Source organism: Grus americana, chromosome 3, assembly GCF_028858705.1.
Source record: "Grus americana isolate bGruAme1 chromosome 3, bGruAme1.mat, whole genome shotgun sequence".
Taxonomy (NCBI): Eukaryota; Metazoa; Chordata; class Aves; order Gruiformes; family Gruidae; genus Grus; species Grus americana.
In genome coordinates, this window is record NC_072854.1 from 8,472,895 (window position 1) to 8,496,468 (window position 23,574).

Sequence of the window (23,574 nt, forward strand, 5' to 3'; positions counted from 1 at the left end):
CAAACCTGGTTATCATCTTTTCATTACAATGCAATACAAATAATGTATTTTTTTCCCTGCTATGACTAATTCTCATCAAATAGCCTTCCTCAAGATGGGCAATAACTCTAGTTCTATTACGCTTTTTTTCTAGATTTTGGGTTTTGAGGAGGAAATAATTAATCTTATTTGTTTATGAGCATTTCCCTTTTATTGTCTTGTGACGCTACTTGCTATTCTACCATCAGATAGCAACTCCAACACACAGTGGAATCAATGGCAGAACATGAGGTTAACAATAACTAGTCTGTGGCAAAGAACAGCCAAAGTAAATACTGTGAAAGGTATTCTTTTTTCTGCATGTTTATATGGATGCACATAGCACCTTCATGAATAGATCAACTTCTCATTGACGTTTCTGGTGACCCATTGGTGACTTTGGTTGGAATGGCATTAGAGGTTAACCCTAGCATGCACTGACTGAAATGGCCTTTATAGTATATTTAATATAAAGAGATCTCTTATTCTTTAAGAAAAACCTGCCATTTCTTGTTTGGATTTCTATAATAACACAAAGCGTGCATTATAAATCACATAAAGCTTTAAGTGCTATCTCAAAAGAGCTGCTAACAAATATCAGGAGAGGATTCTAGACGTATTATATTTATAAACATACTGCTCCTGTGAACTACAATGATTCTGTATTATTAACGGCATGATCCTACAAAATACTGAGTACCTCTTGCAACTTGAGTCCTTGACTTTCATTGACTTCATGGGTTTCTAAAAGGACTAGGCTTTCCACTGCAAGCATTCTCTAAAAAGCAAGTCTTTAGAAATAGTCCCATAGTCCTGAGTTTATTGTCTCACAAAGACACATTTGCTCAGTTTATAGGTGAATATTTATTTTTCTCACCTGACAGTTTTGCAAACTCAACTAGACACCAAGCTGGCTTTTCCTCTATTCAAGCATCATCATCAGTAATAAAGGTATTTTTGCCTTGGATACACCTGTGCAACTCCATTAGCCTTCATCAAGGTTACATGTGTGCAACTGAGGTTATATATGGAAGACAACTGGGATGGAGAGACCTGATTGTGGACACAAATCGACCTCTGGAATATATATTGCTGCTGATGATGTGAAAGAAGGCAAAAAAGTGGTGAGGTTGGCAAATGGGCTAAACCTTTCACTATTTTTTTCTTGTAATGCATGTGAGCCTTATGTGAGCAGCTGAAAGACAGTAAATGCTGTAATCTGGGGTTTTGCTTTCATAGTCTTTTTTCAGAGCATTTAAAAAGGGGCTTTTTTGGTTTTGTTTTAAATGAGTTCATATTAGAGCAGTGTTCAGTCTAAAGTATATCTCCATTTGATAATTAAATAATAAAGCAGCAACATTCCTCAATGTGTTCTAGAAATAGATGCTGCCTGGTGACTTCTGCACACAAGCAGATGTCTTCGCAGCAAAATCCAAATGACAGTCTTTGGCCAGTCAGTTATTTGATTTCTGTAAGTTGATTCTAAGATTTTCTTTCCCTACAGACTCTGCTCCTTGTCACCCTAAAAAGCATATACTGTAGCCTTAACAATTAAATAATAATGAGCAGACAGAAGAGAAAGGACAGGAGAGATCTGGCATAGCTACAGCTAGCAATCATTAGATTTACAGAGGGGAAAAGACATGCTTCCTAGGCCAACATATTTTTTATGAATAATTGATAAGGCAGTCAGCACAGTTATATCATAGAAATGTAATATATATCCATAATTATAAAACCAGCTTTGTGCAAAAGGACATAATACACTGAAAGGAGATACCAGCCAATATGCCATCCTGAAATAAAATACAGTCACTATTGTGTTAGTTGGCAAAATTTAAATACAGGATTTGAAGCAAGCAAAATGTTCTTTAATCCCATTTTTTAGCACAGTCCAGGCTCAGTCTGCTCAGGAAAATACTGCAAGGCAAAATCAGCAGCTGCATTAATTTGCTGATGATTGAGAGAAAAATGAAAGTTATCCTCATGGTTTTTTTCTCCCTACTTGCTACTCTAACTTACTAATAATACGAGAGTACCAATTTATTCCTATGCGAGTATATGAAGCATACAAATTGAAAAATCAATGTAATGGAAAAAAAAGATTATCATGCACTGTTTAGAATCAATCAGCTAGAAACAGAGGGGGGAAAATGTGAAGGCGGAGACATGATGTTTAGAAAATGTACATATTGTACCTACCCTAAGCTAGAGTGTTTGTAGGGAAAAACTACCCTTAGTCTAACATGCAGACTGAGCTATATTTTGACCAGAAAATCATCTTATTTCCAATCGTTTCTAGAGAAATTCATCAGTTGTCTTTTTTCTTTTAAAAAGTCCCCAAGTAACAAAAAAAAAAAAATCAATCCCTTTGTCCATAAAAGCCACACAAAAGCATGTAACAAAGATTTCAGGGTGAAGGGACTACGAGACTCAAAATGCTTTATTAGCACGACGTCTCAGCATCGTTCACCAGAATGCTGATGGCTTATTGTAGCCCGAAGGACAGACTTTTGTCGCATGTGACAGAGTCCCTTGAAAACATCGACAGCAATAGTTCTTAGTTGTGGTCTGAATCACCATTAGCAGTTGAGTTTAAAACTTAGATCTCTCAGTGGTGGAACACTTTCTTCGGCCAAAACCGGCCTCTACTGATCAGAAATAATTACACTGTACGAGTCGGATGTGTAACAAATGGGTCTGAGTCTCAGTTTGGAAATACATTCAGAGGAGGTGGAAAGAATGGCTACTGGCTCTGTGACAGGAGATTCAATCTTCATAAACCTGCAAGAGAGGGGAGGAAAAAAAAGCGACACAAATGCGCCCTACAAAAGAACAGAGCAGATCACAGCTGGAAGGAAGGCAAACCTTTTAATCAGGTCCTTGAAATACAAGCTGCAGGAAGCTAGAACATTTTGGTGGACTTCAAACTCTTTGCCTTCAACAATAATTTTCAGGTCTGTAAACTCTTTCGCTCTGCGTTGCTGGTTCAACTCCTTCAACATTTCTGCAGAACAGAGAAGACAGACAGTGCCAGGGTTCCCATTAAGAGTTTTTTATTTTTACTTTTTACTTTTAATTTTTTTGTAAAGAAGTAGAGAAACAGGAAACAACTGATATTTTTGTCGGTAAGATTGGCTCAACACAGACAGTCAGAAGTTACAAACATAACATATTAAAAAAAAGAAAAAGAAAAAGCAGGAACCAGTAGGTCTAAACAACTGAAATACACAGAAAAAAAAAGAAAAAACAATCCTAAATTTGGAAGGGTTAAAACTAAAACAAAATATTTCAGCATCAGCAAATCAGAAACACAGAGAATGCATTATCACAGAAAAGTTAAAATAATTTGTTATAATAAAAAACAAGAGCTAATGAATTTCTATCCAAATGCAAATAAGTATTGAACATACGAGAATAATACTAGTAAAAATATGGTATTATGATGCAATATGAACTGGATATGGGTCAAAATAATAAAACCACAAAACCTGCAAAAATAACTTATCCTTAACATAGTAAAAAATGTGTTAAGCCTCTCAGTTAACAGAATAAAATAGTACTTCTAAATAATATATAAATTACAGTGCATAAAAATTAGCCAAATTATCAATGCATCTTGCAATATACCTCAGCTATATAGACTGCAATTGTATATGTTTCAGAATTAGCTTAAAAGCATCCTTATGATAAAAAATAATCTCACGCAGAGAATAAATTACTGCCTTTTATAGCAATTCCCATTTTTTGCACTCCAAGGATTTTTACCATCACAGCATTTTTATTTTTTAGCCTTCAATGGCTTCATTTACAGCAACAATCAACTTTCACACATCATGAAAGAATCGTAATGATTAAAATAACCTATGAAAGTGTTTCCATCCTGCAATAAAGCACCTACCTTGCGTGATGCCTCCTTTTATAAAGCCTATTGGTACTAACAGAATGAAATAATAGCATGCCACATCTTCATGTGTGGATGTGAACTACTAAACAACCTACACGTTTTATATGCTGGCTGGACTTCTAAGGGTAAGACTTCCCTCCAACTTTGCAGACCAAAGTGGCTATCAAGATGAATAATATACTTTTCACCTGGGCAATAGTCTGGCGGTTCAGAAGCCAGTGATCAAGATGATAAAAGAGCTGATTTTAAATACTAAAGGATTTTGGTTTTATTTTATGTTTGCAATAGGTCAAGGTTCTCATTTTCTCAGTGTAACACCCTGAACACATTCCTCTTCAGACAGATCTGTAAATCAACAGTTCCTTACATGGAGTCCCTCCCTACACAAAGTAAAAGGGACCCGAAGAGAGTGTATCCACAGCTGCGTGTAAAGCCACTGCTGGGCTGGGCACTGGGCTGCCAAAGCATCGCCAAAGGGCCTTATGGTGAAATGAAGACCCAAATAATCTTTATCTTCTCCTGCTTCCTCAGTGAAACCCAACAGGAATCATTTCAGCAAAGCACTCGTGGTTAAATAACATGAAAGCATGCAAATATACAACTGCTGCATGAAGAGAAATTCAAGTTCTCCCAAGCTCCAACATCTGTGGTGCACATTTTTCAGGCCTAAGTAAATAAATGTCACCTTGCACATTTATGTCTATTTAATGGAAACACAGTAGTGTCTGAAAGGCTAATTATTCTGTGCTGAAATGGGTCAGTGCTCTCCAGAGAGCAAGCAGATCATTAGAGAGGGCACAGAAATAACAGCAGGCTTGTGTCAGATCTATAATAGGGGAAAATAAACCACTCTGTCCTGTGGGTGCTATAGCAGGGACTATTTTTAACTAATTCGTCTGAGCTAAAGTACAATGATACATTTTGAGCAAAACCTAAATGGAATCCGAATGTTCACTCTTCCGCAGGAAAGTTTCAGGCTTTTGCTGGCGGTGCGGTGCCTAAAGCCTGACTTGACCATGAACCTTCAGGCCTTGCTTAAAGACCAAGGATGCTTTGGACACAAGGGGTGTTTTACCTGATTCAGGGTTAAAGTGACTAAGTCTTTGGCTTCACAGGAGTAGCACAAAGTGCCTTCTTAGTTGCATATTTTTGGAGGCACTTGTGGAGGAAGTATTTTTCTGTTCCTTTTCATATATGAATGACTTTTTTATCTGTCTTGGTCCATTTTCGCACTTTCACTTACATCAACTACATTTTCCTCCTGACCAATTTTCTATCATTTCATGCCTTAAAGACAGTTACTTTTCCCTCTAAACTTTCCGATACTCTCTTATCCCCTACTTAATTTCGCTTTTGTTTTCTGTCATCCCCCTTTTCAAATTTGCTCAACTACTGTCCTCCATCCACATTTGCACTTTTGCTACATTCCTATTCAAGATCCTTTTCTCTGTTGCTCTGCAATCTTCCTTGCATAAGCCTTTCAAGACAAGGGCTCCAACCAAGACTAAGTCATACAAGTTTAAGACTACACTTACACAAGGGTCAATCTCCATCTCACCTCATTCCATTTCCTCCTTTTAAAGCTCATGATCAATTATTCTTAGCATTCAGTGAGCACACCTGTATAAATAGCAACTGCATGGATGGATCCTGGTCTCAAGGAGAGGAGAGGAGAGGAGAGGAGAGGAGAGGAGAGGAAGCAGAGCTTAGTTGCACTCTGAATGGGCTGGGGGGGGTTTGGAGGTGGGCTCGGGGTAAGCAGGATAGTAGCGACCATCCATGATTATGGCCGAGATTGCCAAATAGCAAGACAAAGTTCAGCCACTGCAGTGACGGATGCTGTGCTCTCTGTGCTGTCTCCAGTATTGTGAGAGCTGGTTTGAGCAGCTAAGTCCCCAAATGGCTCCCCCAAGTAATGAGCTGATTATTTGGACTTTACTGAGCACCCTTTAATTACATCCAGTCCTGCAGTTCCTGGGCACAGTTTCTATCTATGCTCTTTACACACTTCAGTGTGCTTTATACTGTATGCATTCATTAATGGATGCAAACCAGAAAACACAGGTCTGGAGCAGTGGTACAATCTGGCTCATAAAAACCCAGAAATTGGAAGAAGTCCTAATCAGAAACTGAAGCTCCTCTTTTTCCTATAGCCATTGGGAGGCTGTATTTCCCTCCTTGTCCTCCAACTTGCACTGTCCTCCACAGAGAGATAACTACGAACAGTCCTGTATTTTTTTGTAGCTCAGTTTCTGAACTAGAAAGAGAAGAGGCAGGTGGAGAGGAGAAGAAAGTCAGGAGACTGCATTGATTCATCGATCTTCCTCACAGAGGCCCTTTGTATTACTAAATAACTAGCAGGCATTAGTATTGGACACAAGGTTATATCAGAATGGGCCCTCATTCTCTGAGTATTTGTAATGCTCACACTGTGCTTAGCCAGGCATTAATGATTTATGAGGACTCAGGATGAGTTGCAAAACAAATTTTTTCACCAGGTAATAATGCCTGCCGATGAGTTGTAAAAGGAGAGACAACACAGTGCAGTCCTGGCAGTGAAAAATTATCTCAGCTGTCTCCTGCTAGTCCCTTTTTTGGGCTCCTCCTAATTTTCAGTGTTTCCTCCAACAAATGGAATTTCCTGAAACCTTCAGAAAGGGATGTGCTGGGAATTTCCTAGTGGTTATTATTCCTCTGGTCTCTTTGTTCTTACAGAGGGTTTTTTCTTTGTTTGCTTTTTTTCTCATTTGCTTTTTTTTTTTAAAGAGATCCAGGTAAAAATGAAGTGCAAGGACAGTTAAGGTGCAAGGTTTCAGCAGGGTGAGCACTGATGTTCCCTGTCCTCAGTGAATCACAGCAAATGCTCTCGCATCCATAGTGCAAAGGATTTTCCTTCTTCCCCAGGTGCACACACGGTTTGGGAATGCGGAAACCAAGCCACTCCTTTCTGTCTTCCTCATCATTACCAATACTAAATCATTCTCAAAGACTGGTTGAATGTTTCCTTCATAAAGAAGTACACAATAGACAGCCCCGTGTTCTTCCATAATTACATGAGCCACGTAGTGGTTGAACCTAAAGGGGACTTGACCTGAAACCCGCAACTGAACATCTCTACGGAGCTTACGAAGGGAAGCGCTTTCTATCTTGCCATTATCAGCCTTCGTATCATTGCTTGGGGGCATTTAAACATAATTATATTGAGAGTCCCAGAGACAATATGGGCCAGAAGGTGTAAGCGACTTTCCTCAGGTCAGGAACAGAGCCAGGAAGAACTCAGCAGCTTTGATTTCTGGTCCCCAGCTTCACCCATCACACTACATTTTCTCCCTCTTAATTAATGGACAAATTACAAATTAAACTGAAGAGCCCATAAGCCTTGGATCAAATGTAGGACCAAGAACAGCTATGTAACTGTGTAGATCAAGTAAAGAGAACGGAAATTGTATAGTGAATCTTTTTGTAAATGACTTATGATCAGAAATAAAAATGAACAAGGAACTTACTCCCCAAGTTTATTTATTCTGTATTTCAAGCTCTGTGAAGACTGGATGCCCAGCCAAAGATCCTCTCTAATGCACATTCCTGTGGCATAATGGAAGCTCTCAGTTTCTTTCCACTTTTAATGAAGAGCTCTTTACTTAAATTCTAGCAGATAAGGCTTTAAAAGGGGTCAGTAAGAGCTAAAATATAATGAGCTGTGAAATATGAAAGAACACTTTTCACAAACAGCGCTTTTTAAAATTTGCTTGGAAAAACTAACCTATTATAAAACTGCAAAGGGTAATTGATGAAACATCACTAATTATTCTTGTGAAGAACATGCAAGAGACCAGCGCTTGCCCAGACAGTCTCATGCTTTTCTTGACTGGGACAGAAAATGTGGGGAAGCCAAGAAAAGGAAAATCCAATTACTTTCTTGCCTTAATAAATAAGGAGATTAATTCCCAAGGTTATGCTCTACTTTTGTAAAACAAACATTTTAACCATTAAGTGCCAGCACTGCCCACACTTGCTCATTTTGATAGACAGTGGTAGAGTGGATAGAAATTAAATTGTGAAGCAAAAGACGTAGCAGTCGAATAGGAGTTACAAGTGACAGGAAAGTGTGTACCACGGTGAACCCGCCCTATTGAACCACACAAGAACTCATGATTTTTCGCCAATTTTGAGAAGTCTCTCCTCACCACAATGCCCACAAACACACAGAAAACCCCAAAGCCCAGAGAATGCCACTACCAACTGCTCCATCTACCCTCGCATTGCTGATATGTAGCTTGAAGTAGCTGCATAGAGAGACAACAGCTAAATGCCTGGTTGCCTCATTGGGCCAATCTGATGACATAATGCAGACACACTTGGCGTTCCAGTGGCTGAGGCTGTTTTCCACTCCCCTGGGGCATCTTGACACTGCAAATCAACTACCACTGAACATCATCTCTTAGGGTCTCCCATGATTACTTATTTCCCAGTTGACAAATACATCATCAGCTATGGAGGACAAGAAATAGGTCCCTTGTTCTCTTTTGGTCTGAAAGGAAATAGTAATAGAGAAAAAGGGGAATGAGCGAAGCCTTGTGGGAATCATTAACAGATGAGGACATCTCAGATGCTATCCTGTGATCTTCAGTTTCCTTCCTGGACCCTAAAAATTATATGTCCAGTTGTCTGGACTGCCTCTGCAGTCAAATAGAGACAGAAACATGTCTCAGGCACAACCCAGCCCCTTCTGCATGCTCAGTCATGGTGAGACACCCAGCTACCATGGGTGTCTCTCCCCAGGGATTACCAAGGGAGATTAGATAATTAGTTGAGACCAGATGATTTTTTTTTTTTTTCACACAGAAGGTGAGAATTAATCTCTTGCAGATAAATACTTTCACTTTTTCCTTTTGGATCTCAATTCCAGTTGAACTTCATGAAGAGCAGAAGGAGAAGGGGGAGTAACAAAATGGGACTCACCCATATGAGGATCTCACCGATAATGGTGAGATCTCACTGATCTCACCTATCTCACTGATAACGGTGAGATAGGGGAGGCAGATAAATGGTGAAACACTCTCACTTTGTACTGTGAAGTGCCAAGGCTGCTAATGGTTTGGGATGGAGGTGCAAAATACTGTCTGTGTGATACTGCTGTATCCAGCCCTCCTCTCCCAGTCTGTACTGATTATGGAGTTTCCACAGGACACTAGACTGCACCAAAGCCATCTGAAAATGCTCAACTGCTTGTGGCCATCTCCTGAACATTTTGCTTTCATAAGCCCTTCAGCCAGATAAAAGGAACTGAGAAAAGCTCAATACTGACTACAGGAGCACTACAGCCCCAAAGCACAGACTCAGCGAGGCTGTGCCCTTCAGAGTCTCTGCTACCCAGCGACACTCCCTAGTGAAGATGGAGCATACGCTGATGGAGAGGTATCACTGCTGGCACAGCTACATCAACCTCTGAACAAAAGGCAACGAGAGTCATCTTCTGCTGGGTTTTGTCAGCACAGCAATGTGAAATGCAAGGTGCGATACAGCTAAGGCAGTAGGACGTCGTAGTGCAGAGCAACCTGTCTAGATCTTAGTCTTGCTGACACTGTTAATACACCTGTGCTGCTAAAGAAAACAGTAACAGAAGCTGGAGAGTGGAAAAGTATTTTTAAATCCCATACCGAAAAACACGTATGGGGCTGTACACAGTAATTCTGCTCAAAGGATTGTTGGCAATGAGATGCCCCATTGCACTAAATAATTTTTCATTGTTCACATACACAAATTATTCTCACCTTATAATGATGGGAAAGGGTCAACAAAGTCAACTGTGGTGATTACCCATTTGAGGGAGGAGTCAGTCGCTGAGGGGAGCTGCTCCAGAGCCGGCGTGGCCTGCAGCGGAGCGGCAGATCTCAGTGCACAGGGGGTGCAGCTCCAGCTGGGGGATCTGCACCCTCTAAGTCCAGCGGTGGCTGATGCCTCCACCCGGACGGAGCTGCTGAAAGGAGAGGCTGCAGTGCAGACCTCAGGCTGCAGGACGTGCCCAGACTTTTCTCCTGGGGCAGGGACAGGTGGCAGACCTGCCTGCAGAAGGTGTGCCCAGGTGGAGGACCTCCTGCAGCAGGAGGCTGAGCTGCAAGAGGTGGACAAGGCTGTGTAACATCAGGGAGGCTGAGAAGGAGTGAGATAGCTGGTTCCAAGCGCAATCTGCAGTGGACCCACAGCCCACAGCCAAACAGCCAAAAACTCCCCCAGCTGGCACACGCAGAAGAGAGGGGGGCCAATAATGCAGAGAATGGAAGTTTGCAACGGCAAGGACCAGCAGGAGGAAGAGACTTCCCCCAAAACCCGAGATGCCCTTGCAGAACCACTTCACCACTCTGCAGACTGAAGAGGAAAGACCTGCCACACCAAGAGAGGTGCTGGAGCTGGGTAAGGCAGCCCGGTCTGCTCCCCGTATGACAACCAGAGCAACTAAGAAAAGGCGACGGGTGATAGTGGTAGGCGACTCTCTTCTGAGAGGTACGGAGGCACCGTCTGCAAACCTGATGCACTCTCTAGAAAGCTGTGCTGCTTATTGGGGGCTTGGATCAGGGATGTCACCGAGAGACTACCAAGCTTCATATAGTCCACTGAATATTATCTGCTGCCGTTTCACATGGGCACCAGTGATACAGCCAGCAGTAGTCTGAGGACCATCAAGAAGCATTACAGGGCCCTGGTATGGGACTTTGGAGCGCAGGTGGTGTTTTCATCAATCCTCCCAGTCAAAGGGAAGGGGTTTGAAAAGGCCAATTGAATCTGGGAGTCAACAAATGGTTACAGGACTGGTGCTGCAGACAGGGGTTTGACTACTTAGACCATGGGACTCACTTTGAGAAACCTGGTCTACTGAGGTCTGACAGATGGGGTCCATCTATCAGAAAGAGGAAGAGCTTCTTCAGTCATAGGCTTCCCAAGGTGGTGAAGAGGGCTCTAAATTACGGTTGCTGGGGGAGGGGAACCTCAATCCATCCCACTCCTACCAGTTTGATGCCAGTGGCAGCAGTAGATGCCCAGAGCCGGGAGAAGGATCACAGGTCAACAGGAAACACCTGAAGTGCAGCACAAAGGAATTCCAGCCAGTAACTCAGCTTCATCGGGGGGCCCAACTTAAATGCCTCTATGTAAACGCACGTAGCATGGGGAACAAACAAGAGGAGTTGGATACGTGTGTACGCCTGCAGGGCTGAGATCTTATTGGTATCATGGAGATGTGGTGGGATGGCTCCTGTGACTGGAGCAGTGGAATGGAAGGATACAGGCTCTTTAGGAAGGACAGGCAGGAGAGATGAGGAGGGGGGTGTTGCCCTCTATGTCAGTGACCAGCTGGAGTGCATGGAGCTCTGCCTGGGGATGGATGAGGAGCTGACTGAGAGTTTATGGGTCAGGATTGAAGGGAGGGCAGGCACAAGTGACACTATAGTGGAGGTCTGCTACAGGCCACCCAACCAAGACGACCAAGCAGATGAGGCCCTCTATAGACAGATAGGAGCAGCCTCACATTCACAAGCCTTGGTCCTCATGGGGGACTTCAATCACCCCAATATCTGCTGGAGGGAGAACACAGCAGGGCAGAAGCAATCCAGGAAGTTCCTGGAATGCATTGATGCACTTCTCCAAGTGATAGAGGAGCCAATGAGGAGAGGTGCCATGCTGGACCTTGTACTCACCAACAAGGAGGGGCTGGGAAACTTACCAACAAGGAGGATACTAGGGAAAATGTGGGCGCCCTCTGGAAGGAAATGGGAGACATGATTACCTGCAATATGGAGAAGGCTGAGGTACTCAACAACTTTTTGTCTCAGTCTTCACTGGCAAGTGCTCGAGCCACACTGCCCAAGTCGCAGAAGGCAAAAGCAGGGACTGGGAGAACGTAAAACTGCCCACTATAGGAGAAGTTCAGGTTTGAGACTATCTAAGGAACCTGGAGGTGCACAAGTCCATGGGACCTGTCAAGATGCATCTGTGGGTTCTGAGGGAACTGGCAGATGAAGTTGCTAAGCCACTATCCATCATGTTTGAAAAGTTGTGGCAGTCCAGCTAAGTTTCCACTAACTGGAAAAGGGGAAACATAACCCCCATTTTTAAGAAGGGAAAAAAGGAAGACCCAGGGAACTACAAGGCGCTCAGTCTCACCTCTCTGCCTGGCAAGATCATGGAGCAGATCCTCATGGAGACTATGCTCAGGCACATGGAAAATAAGGTGATAAGTGACAGCCAACATGGCTTCACTAAGGGCAAATAGTGCCTGACAAATTTGGTGGCCTTCTACGACAGGGTTACAGCGTTGGTGAATAAAGGAAGAGCAGCTGACGTCATTTACGTGGACTTGCGCAAAGCATTGACACTGTCCCGCATGACATCCTTGTCTCTAAATTGGAAAGATGTGGATTTGATGGATGGACCACTCTGTGGATAAGGAATTGGTTGGATGGTCACACTCAAAAAGTTGTGGTTCATGGCTCGATGTCCAAGTGGAGACCAGTGACGAGTGGTGTTCTTCAGGGGTCGGTATTGGGACTGGCACTGTTCAACATCTTTGTCAGCAACGTGGACAGTGGGATCGAGTGCATCCTCAGCAAGTTTGCCAACAACTCAAAGCTGTGTGGTGCAGTCAACATGCTGGAAGGAAGGGATGCCATCCAGAGGGACCTTGACAGGCTGGAGAGGTGGGCCCGTGCAAACTGCATGAAGTTCAACAAGGCCAAGTGCAAAGTCTTGCACACGGGTCGGCAAAATCCCAAGCACACCTACAGGCTGGGCAGAGAATGGATTGAGAGCAGCCCTGAGGGGAAGGACTTGGGGGTGTTGGTGGACAAGAAGCTCAACATGAGCTGGCAGTGTGCGCCTGCAGCCCAGAAAGCCAACCGTGTCCTGGGTTGCATCAAAAGAGGCATGACCAGCAGGTCGAGGGAGGTGATTCTCCCCCTCTACTCTGCTCTCATGAGACCCCCACCCGCAGTACTGCATCCAGCTCTGGGGTCCCCAGTACAAGAAAGACATGGAGCTGTTGGAGTGAGTCCAGAGGAGGCCACAAAGATGATCAGAGGGCTGGAGCACCTCTCCTATGAAAACAGGCTGAGAGAGTTGGGGTTGCTGAGCCTGGAGAAGAGAAGGCTCTGGGGAGACCTTCTAGCAGCCTTCTAGTACCTAAAGGGGCCTACAGGAAAGCTGGAGAGGGACTGTTTACAAGGGCATGGAGTGACAGGACAAGGGGGAATGGCTTTAAACTAAAAGAGGGTAGATTTAGATTAGATATTAGGAAGAAATTTTTTATGATGACGGTGGTGAGACCCTGGACCAGGTTGCCCAGCGAAACTGTGGATGCCCCCTCCCTGGAAGTGTTCAAGGCCAGGTTGGATGGGGCTTTGGGCACCCTGGTCTAGTGGAGGGTGTCCCTGCCCATGGCAGGGGGGTTGGAACTAGATGATCTTTGAGGTCCCTTCCAACCCAAACCATTCTATGATTTTATGAAGACAACTACAACTCAATGTGTAAACGGAGCCTTTCTAAATATATTAAAAACTCAGGGAAGTCACGTATCATGTTTTGAAACTAATTTTCAGGTTATTATCACTAGAACTGACATTAGTAGGTACCTCAAGGATGCCTTCACACATTACAGAGTTGATATTTCCCTATATTAAGCTGTAGAACTATTTCAACATATTTTCCTACTATATTCAGAGAGGAACTACAATCCTAATTTCTAGAAAATATACTTTAAATGCAGCTTTTGAGAGATTCTGGTATCATAGTTATGCATAAAAATATGAAAAAGGGGAATTTGGGGGCTAGAATGCCTTTGCTGCTTTGTATAAGATAAAGTCTTCTATGGTATCCACGCCTGCTAATTTATAATCATACGGGGTTACAAATGCACAGTGAGCCTATGTGACTGGCTTTGAAAATGAACTGCATTTACATTACATATATGGATGCACAGAAAGAATGAGAAAAAATACGGTGACAATTTGATCTCTTTAGTTTTCCAGCACCGGCTGCGATCCATGCAAGGACAAGCAGCGAGACCAAAGGATCCAGCATAAAAATACCCACTGAGATGTTGTGATAAAGGTGCAGCTGCTTATATCAGGATCTGCCTTTTTTTTTTTCCCCCTCCAGGATTCACCCCTGACTAAATATAAAGTTGGCTGCAGCCTGTTCTGTGTTGGCCAAGGCAAACAAACCCCAGGGGATCCCAGCAAATTGCCAGCCTGGCCCCCTGTTCCATATATAACATGCCACTATTTCAGTTAGCACTGTAACTTGATTTCCAGGCAGACAATAATTTTCTCTGGAGAGAAAATGAGAGAGAGAGACAGGCAGAAAGAGAAAAAAAAAAATAATCTGTGAGTGCTGGAAACACAGAATAGCTCAGATTCAAAGAGAAATTTAGTTCTGATTGTTTTATTTACCAGCAGGCAGCCCTGAATATCAATACACACTTAAGGGAAGGCTAAAATATTTATTACTACGTGATCTGGGATGGATTCAGTATTATCCTAATTGCTTGTAGCAGAAGACTAGCAGATAGCTTTTAGACCTTTTTGATCTCTTTATGTAGTGCAAGGCATTAGCTAAACGTTTCCTAGTTTTGAAGGCTTTGAACAAGAAGCACCCATCTGTGAAACCGATAGTGTAATCAACAGGCTGCCTGACATGTCAGAAATAGTCAAACGCTGACCAGTTTTGGTGGTGAAAGAACAAAAGCTGCGAATTGTGTATTAACAGCAGTCAGTCACACGCGTGTGCATACGTGCAGCCAGCAAGCAAAATGCTTGCTTTCCAAAATAAGAAAATAAGAAAAGACAGGTTTCTGAAAATAAATCAGCAATCCAACACAAATTGCATGTATTAGAGTAAAAAACCCAAACAACAAAACTGTAAGGTGTAACACCTGGCAATCAAAGACTTCAAAGCACTTAACATACATTAATTAGCAAATGAGGGGGTTCCTCTGCCCACTGTAAACAAAGGCAGTGCTGCCCAGTTTCAACAGGGGCAGGACTTAGCTGTTTCTTAAAATGTATGTAAGTGTAATCAACATGATTCTTTGAAATAAATCCATCTTCGCTGACCAGTTGTAACACAGCTATTTTTTAGCATTCATGTACTGCAGTGTACGATGCCTAATGAAAGCAAATAAACCCAATTCGAATCTTTGGCATTGAAATCTCACCCTTTTAGAAGATATTATACATCATCTATAAATAATAAAGTACTAAATCTAAGTATTTAGGCCTATGCTTAGTACCGGGCATATGTTACACACTGGCTTAAATGCATGTGACAGCATCTCTTGGTCCAGTGGACATCTCAGATGAGAGAGAACTGGTCTTTTGGTACAGACAGACTGTGCCTCCACAATGAGTCTCCGTGACTCATTACACTATCAGAACAGACAGGTCTAATCAAATATTGCAAAATAAAAAAATGAAAACACTGCCAGTTAACTCGAGGCCCTCCCTGGGGGTGGTCTGCACCCCAACAACTCTGCTTCAACAACACGTGGTTCCCTTCTCTATAGCTTCAGCATGTGTCAGTGGCTGCACTCATCTCCACTCACGATTACAGAAGTAATTATAATAGTTAAATACAAGGCTGTTAACTTGCCTAAGAATCATAAGTGACTACAGGTTTGGAAAAAAAAGATAAATAAGCTATTTCTTGTGCCTCGCGAGCTTTAGGAACATGGTATCATATGTTAAAAAAGCCGTAATTTGTGTCAGATTTCCTCTGAACATCTCCCTACTTACAACATTTTCAAATCTCTAGATTCTACCTGTCCAAAAGATGTGAAAGACTTCATAATTTATGTTTTTTCTTCTTTTATAAGCACTGTAAAGTTTTCAAAGTCTAAAAGTGTTGTAGCTGTTTAGGAAATGTTTTGTAAAATGTACTCCTCACTTCTGCCTAACTCATGTTTCTCCTTAATAGGGTAAACCTTGATTTTTAAATCTCGATTTTTAAACAAACCTTTTGGAAGGTATCGTTGTTAATAAATATTAAGTATTTTTGTATAAATCCTAGCAAAATCACTTCCTAGCATCTGTGTTGCATGAACAGTGAGTTTGCACCGTATGGCAAGACAATATGAGCTGTGACTGGCCGATAATGTAAGAAACCATTGAACTGTAAATGTTGTTTATATTCATAGAGGAACAAGTTACCAGGAAGCATTTGAGTAGCTGCCTTACCAAACTTGGAATAAAAAAAAGGATACTTTTAAGAAGTCTGTTGAGATTAAAGGACAGAGATTTATTTAATGAGTATTAAAATTTATGGGCTCTCCTAAGAATTAAGCAAGCTTATAAAGACTATTTTGAGAGCTGAATGGCTTTCACATAATGAAGATGGTTGATAAGACTTGGCTAAAACATTTCAAATACAAATGAAAACAAAGGGACAACTCAGAAAACACGCTGATTAAGTAAAAATTTCAACTGTGAAGGCAATATACTAATTTCACAATCATTTCATAATCCAAAAAGGCTACTAAGACCAACCCGCAAAGGTGCTGAACCTATGAAAGGATGACAACAGGCAATTTTGAATCTAGACAAGCATGAAAGAAGCATGTTTTTCTCCTTCTGTGTAGTTATGGAAACAGAGAGATATAAAACCCCTCCTAACTGAACAAGGGCTTTTTTCCTCTCTCTGCTCCCATCCGCAACTTTACAGCTGTCACCACAAGTCATCCCGCTCGCTCCTGCAAGCCAGCAGGCAGCAAGCAGGCATCTAAGGCGAGGAGAGAACAAAAGAGGCTGCGATACAGCTTCAGTTCAAATGACAGCCTCACCAGGGCTCCAGCGTGCGCTGGGAAGACAAAGTTGTAAAGTTTTACGAAAGAATTGAAGTAAATTTCTTTTCTAGAGGTCTTCGCGGGAAATCAAAGATCTATTTTAATTTAAGATACTAGCAGCTTCTCTTGCTAATGACCGAAATATCTAGACCAATAGCTCCCCAATGGTAGTTTGCAGGATGACAGGGGTCCGTAAAGCCACTTGCACTGTTCTGAAAAGCCATATACAGAGTAAAACATTAACTGTTTCCAGTTTTGAATCTGAGCATTAAAGATAGGAAAATGTAAGAAATGTCGAGGGCTGACAGGTATCTTTGAAAGACATTGTTGAAACCGTGCAGTTCTGGAGAGGGGACATGCTACTGCTTTAGGAAAACTGAAAATAATGGGATCTAATTTAGATAGAAGACCTTTGATGGGAATTGATTTGTCTGTCCAGCAATGAAAATCAGAAATGCGCTTACGTAGGCGATGTCTGGTACACTGGACTTAGTGAAAATCACATTAGTATTCCCCCTGATTTGTTTCTTGGGCTTAAACTAGAATATAATCTAGGGTGCTCAATTTAAAATGGAAATACATGTCCATCCATAAGCTATTTTACTGATCTGTGACACACTGGGGCTTACTGCTAATTTGGAGAGGAGGGCTGCCTTTGATGTCCTCTCAAAGGACAGATGCTTTCTTGCAGCCTTAAATTCAGTGATGAGATCTCCAAAAAAGAACATACAGAACTGGAAATGAAATAACCACTGTTTATTGTCTGTGGTCTTTTTAATTTTTATTTTGCGTTCTTCAGGAACAAAACAGTTGGTGACTTTGTCTTCAATGATATTCTGCCCTATGACACAGAGTAGAACCTGGTGTCTCTGGTGTGAGCTGTGTGTCTGAACTGGTTTCAGGAGAGATAATTATTATAATTTCATTTATTATTTCTCATTTCTCTAGACCATTAATTTTCATATATCATATACATATTTATGAAAATTGCGGTACTTTTAATTAACTATATGGTATTAGCGGTTTATATGTACAAATGAACAACCCTGGGAACAAACTCATTAAAAATCTATGGCTAAACTTCAAAGGCTTCGGGATTTCACCTTTTGCGTACTTGCCCTCTCCCCGTTCCGGCAGCAGAAGGCTAACATGTATTTAAAAAGAACAAATATCTACCTGTGCAAAAGCTGCCCTTTACATTTCATGGGAAATGTCAATATTTCAGAAGTTGGTTTTGTCTTCCCAAGTATCTGTGACCCTTTCTGTGGACAGAGAATTTGATATACAGGGTTTTAAAAACAAAAATTGTTCTTAATTTTAGTTTCTTCCTATGTATGAACATTTTTACATTGCTTAATAAAATGTCATTAATAGTGACAATATGGCACAACTGTCATGTCTCACTGCGCTGACGTCTTTAGGTTAGTTTGGAAGCATTTTTCTAGGTCATTATTTTTAATTAATACAACGAATTAGTATATTTTTATTCAAAATGTCAAACTGTTTTAATCATAACACAAATATGAAACATTGACCTAGAAAGTAAGATGTTTCTCTGGTACTAAATAGCAACAACGTAATTAAAAGCATGACATTCTAAAATGAAAATAGAGTGTTTGACCATTTTACATCTTAATGAACTATCATATCTACTTGCTATTTAAATTTTATTAAACTGGATAATAAATATAAAATACGTTTTGAAACAACATCATCTCTTGTAACAATTTCTGGAAATATGTACTTTGTTAATGATGGTTAAATGCCTTTTTTAATTAGTGCGATTTGGAAAAAACTCTAATTGAAATGGTGTCTTACAGCAAAAAATAGTTTCAAGGACAATTTATTTCAGTGAAGCCTGTCGATACTGCATCAGGCAGTAGCTATTTACCTAGAATCAGAGCTTGCTTTAACTCAGTTACGGCTGTGCAGTAACTAGTAGAGTTAAACCGATACAAAGCCCGTTTCAGTGACACTAAGTGTTTACCAGTTCTAACCAACACACTGGTTTAACGGAGAAGAGAATTTGGTTCCCACGACTGTACTGTAAAATAAATAGTTATACAGACACACGCTTGCAATACCATCAAAGGAGCATTGTTTCTTGATTTCCTGACACTTTTTAATGTTAATTTTCTAGTCAGCTTAACTTATGCCTTGGGTTTTGTTTAGTTTTCCTTTTTCCTTTAACTGTTACATCTTTATTCTTCAGCCCTCTCTTGTACACTTGCCAATTTTTCCTAGCTGTATTTTTTGAAGGTAGTAATATATCATTGAAGAATGTGATTAAGATAATTCAGTGCATTCCTAAAGACATTAAATTGCTAGACTGAAGTGTAATTTGGGTAGGCTGCAACTTTTTAAAATAAATACATAATGCTATAAGTGCAAAATAAAACTGAAGATGAAGCAGCAGCTCTGGGGTCTTTATCTGCAAGAACTGTAAGAAATGAAAAAAACCCAACCAAAACCAACCAGAATATTTAGATTAAATTTTGCAAAACGCCCAAGTAACTTTTAAGCCTTGGACTTAACAGCTTTTGAAGATTTAACCTATCTATAATTTGTCACAGAGATTTCTCCTGAAATAATAGGGTCAAACTGCTTTTGACTAATCTAAGTATTGTTAAAGGTTAAAAAGATAAAGCTGGAAGGAAAGTACCTACTCTGTAAAAGAGCCATTCATCGGAGCTTTAAATCTCTGCTGGTCCTACAGGGAATAGTCTGCAATGACAACTTCACACAGAAATAAGACATCCCCTTTTGTAGGGGACTATACAATTCTTGTCTTAATCACACAAATTTTACATTGTTTTAGCACCAATCTCTAATACTGGCTTAAGTAAAAGAAGTCAGAGTTCAGAACTGGAAGTGCCAACTCTAGCTACTCTTATGGTTGCCCCTCTGTAGTTGATGGACTCAAAAAGTAGCCCAAACCAGTTCTTTCATGGTCTTTAGTACTCAATCTATAAGTGAAAATAATCCTTTAAAAACAACTGTGGAGTATCACATAGAGCTTCTAGAAGGGAAAAAGACATTCAACAAGTGACTGGGTTTAACTCTATTTAAAACCCAATCCTTTTCAAGTCCTTTTTGAAAGCAAAGAGAGAATATGGTTGCTGTACACTCACACATCTGGTGGTGCACTGAAACAATGTCTTCCCTATGCCAAAAATTAGAAAGCCATAAAGATTTCTAGTATATTGAACTTTGTTTTTAACATGTAAGAAGCCCGCTGCTGTATGGAATCTACTGACAAGCAAGGCTGCTGATTATATTTTTGGGTTATTTTATTTTTTTCTTAGAAGAGGGCCAAGTAGACTTACAGGCAAAATTGAGAGGAGTGAAGCTAGGAGTAAACCTAGTGAAAAGACATCTTGGAGAGGATATCCATAAATAAAATAAGATTGTAAAGCAAGAAAATAAGAATTAAAAAAAAAAAAGAAAAAAAAAGAAAAAGAAAAAAGAAAAGAAAAAGAAAAAGAAAGGACCTGGAGTTTCAAGGGACTGTGCCAAGCCATAGAAAATGGAAGGCATGTTCTTAACTGCCAAAGGCAGAGGTCAAGACCATAATGAAAATCCGGTACTGTTAACCGTGCAAAGCAGGGTTGTTTCAGCACTATGCCAGTGGCAGAAACCAGCCTGCAAATGACCAAAGAGGTTGTTTTATATCGTGAAAAACACATACTACCTCATGTGCACATACTGAAAGTGATCCAGGAACATTAATAGCTGTTATGCTGGAGTTAAATCCTCATAGACCAGGCTAACTCTAAAATAATGCAAGTATAAATGATTTTAAAAAGTTTCACAACTTCCTAAGTGACAGGTATGAAGAGAGAAACCCTCTGCTACATTGGACCTTCCTCAAAGAGACTTTTTTCCTCCCATGAAAACAGAATTATAACTGCAGCTGTGGCAGATGTTAGTATATGAATATTTATATATCCAGAGGATATTTTGGTCTACCTCACCAGGCATGTTAATATTTGAATAGATTAATCAAAGCACTGAGTTCACGAAGCAAACTGCCCCCTCACCTCCTCATAGGTGGATGTGGTTCATATTCTGAACAACGTGATGCTCCTGATGTACTCAGCCCCAAAGCTCACGCCTGCACCGTCTCATTGGGTACCTCCACACCACAAAAGCGAGTGCAGGGTAGCAGCGCTGGGTTTCAAAAGAACCCAGGGCACTATGGCAAAACAGCCCAGCACAGCACGGCGATGCGTGGGCATCACTAGCTCCGGACCAAATGCAGGCTCGTCTGATGGTGCTGTGCCTGATTAAGTTATAGATCATCCCTTTAGGAAAGACTTCCAGCTGTCCCACTGGCTCACCTGTATAACTAGCCTGCACTTGGATCTCTGACCACAAAGTCCTCCTGCCACAGTACAGCACAGTTTGCCCCATCAGCTTAAGTCTCCTTTAACTCAGACTGCTCTAAATCACCCTTCTGGCATCTAAAGCAAAGCACCGAACATGTCCCGAACCATTGGCTGTGATGGGTTGGTGGAAACTTCAGTAATAAACCTTAAATGCATTTTTTCATGGAGCTATAGAAAATTTAGAGTTTGCATAAGTACTGGTAAGACAAAAAAATTTTTTAACCAGAACTGAACGAAGGTTCCTTTTTAGAAATACATTATGTAGACACTCACACACACGAAAGGCGCTGACATTACTGTGGGAGGAATCTAAATGGCATTAAAGCAAGACTACACTTCAAATTGCTTTTCATGCCTTAAAAACCAGCGAAGGAGAACAATGTACTGTACATGCCTATTCATTTCTAGTAGACTGGAAAGTAACACAACTCTTGCCCTTTTATCAATTTCAAGTTGAAGTATTTATTTTGTATACCCATTTTCAAGTTTATGACTTCGCATACACAATATAAATGCACTGGCAATATATATTGTTAACTCAGTCTTATTTCCCAGTATTAATGGTATCACATGTGGATCAATGTTTTTAATAAGAAGAATCACAGCTGTCCTTGAGTGATGGAAAAATAAGTGAGCTATCTTTATTAAAATCTTTGCTCTTTTTTTTTTTTCTTTTTTTTAAATGAGAAGTGGGGCATTCTTGGAAAATCTACAAAATATTTAAGGAAAACATCTGAGCGAGTTGCTTTTTCTCAAGGCTGGGAAATGCTAGAAAGATCTTTGATGTGTCAGCTTTGACAGTTGTTTCAGTCCACCCCTGTTAGCATTGCAGCAGACGGGTGAGGATGTGATCGCTTTCCTTGTGCTCACCGGTCCCTCAGGTAGAGGACAGAAGAGCACTCCTCAACATACTGCTTATTAAAGTTGAATCATGATAAACACGCTTGCATATTTTACAGAGAGTACATATTTTGGGCTGAAATTAATCAAATCTACATTTAGCTGTGTAAAAGGCATTTAGTCTTAACTTCGTTATCCAGGCTCCTTCGGCAGACAGAGACAGGCACCTCCAGACGGAGAGTCTTCTCACTTCCTTGGACATCTGTTTCAGCACAGCTGGGTCTCCCCCAGGATTGTCCATCTCTCCCCATTAAGTAGAAAGGAAGGCTAGCTGATTAGCTTTGATTAGCCATCCACATTTTTCAACTCCTTTGATCCAGCTGGGTTGACTCTAATCCACCGAAAGGCAGAGATTGCTGAGGGCTGCCCGCATTGCTCCCAGTGGACGGGGAGCGGCTGGCACTGGAGCCACTGGCATGAAGGACATCATGCGTATGCTGGCAGCTGATTAGGACAAAAAGTGGTCTCCTGGTCTGGGGAAAATCAGCACATGACTTTTTTCACTATTTGGGAAGTCACCAGGAGGAATTCAAGAGGCTTCTGAAGCCATGAAAGCTCTGAAAGCTCTGAAAGAAAAAGCACGTGAACCGAATGCAAAGAGGGAAAGGGTTTACTTTTGATGACCAGGCTGTTGGTCTAGGCATAACTGAGGTGGAAAACTGTTACAACCCAAAGGCTGGATGACTGCTTTTGAATAGAAGCTACATAAAAGCAAATCTTAATTAGTACTGTTTTGTTCCTGGCCTATTCTAGTGCAACTTTCATTACAAAATTGCCATTCAGAGCCTAGGAATATTTGCCATCCAAAATCACATTGAAGAAATAAGAATAATAACTCGTATATCCATAGAGACTGAGGAACCACAGTAGCATATCAAAGAGAGGAGAAAGAGAGCTAGATATGCATGGGACACAATTTATTTATTTAAAAGCATTCAGGAAAGCTTGTCTTTAATCTGAACTACTTCTGCCAAAAAATAATAATTTGAATGAGCACTGAATGAAGGGCGACTTAAGACTTTGATCTCTTTATGTGTTTACGCCACCCCACTGCTTGATGGCTTCACCATCCCCTGCCCCATGCTGCCAGTTGATTTTCTTAGGAGCCACTACTCATCCCTGGTCACACCCTCAGCTGCGGTCGGGCTGTGATCCTCAATACGCTGCTATCCCATAACCCCTGGCCCTGCCGGCACAACAACCCTTCCCGTGACATTTTGAGGACAGGCATGGAGTAAGCTCCACCGCCTCATTTGATGGTGACATTGACAAACGACACGTTCACTCTGGCTCTGGAAATCCAAATGCGCCCTCTGCGATTTTGATCAGAGAAGCAGCGCGGCTCCGTTTGCCTTAGAAACCACGTATACATCATTTGAAACATTAAGAGCCGCAGCCAGGCTGGGACTTAGCACTCCAGCTTTACCCTGCAACCCAAATCTCCCGGCTGACAATGAAATGCTTCGTTGCTGCTCTGCCAGGATGTAATTTTCTTTCCACCCGGCAACAGGCACGAAGGCATTTGAAATCAC

The 23,574-nt window shown here is 41.3% G+C and overlaps 1 protein-coding gene across 5 annotated transcripts in view; it reads right to left on the bottom strand.

The window, feature by feature from the left end:
• KLHL29 (kelch like family member 29) overlaps window positions 1–23,574 on the bottom strand; it is a 409,152-nt gene that overhangs the window by 69,303 nt on the left and 316,275 nt on the right. For all 5 annotated transcript variants that reach the window (XM_054822071.1, XM_054822074.1, XM_054822072.1 and 2 more), the window contains one exon: window positions 2,887–3,025. In XM_054822071.1, the coding sequence (XP_054678046.1) occupies window positions 2,887–3,025 (139 nt within the window). The remainder of the gene's footprint in view (window positions 1–2,886; window positions 3,026–23,574) is intronic.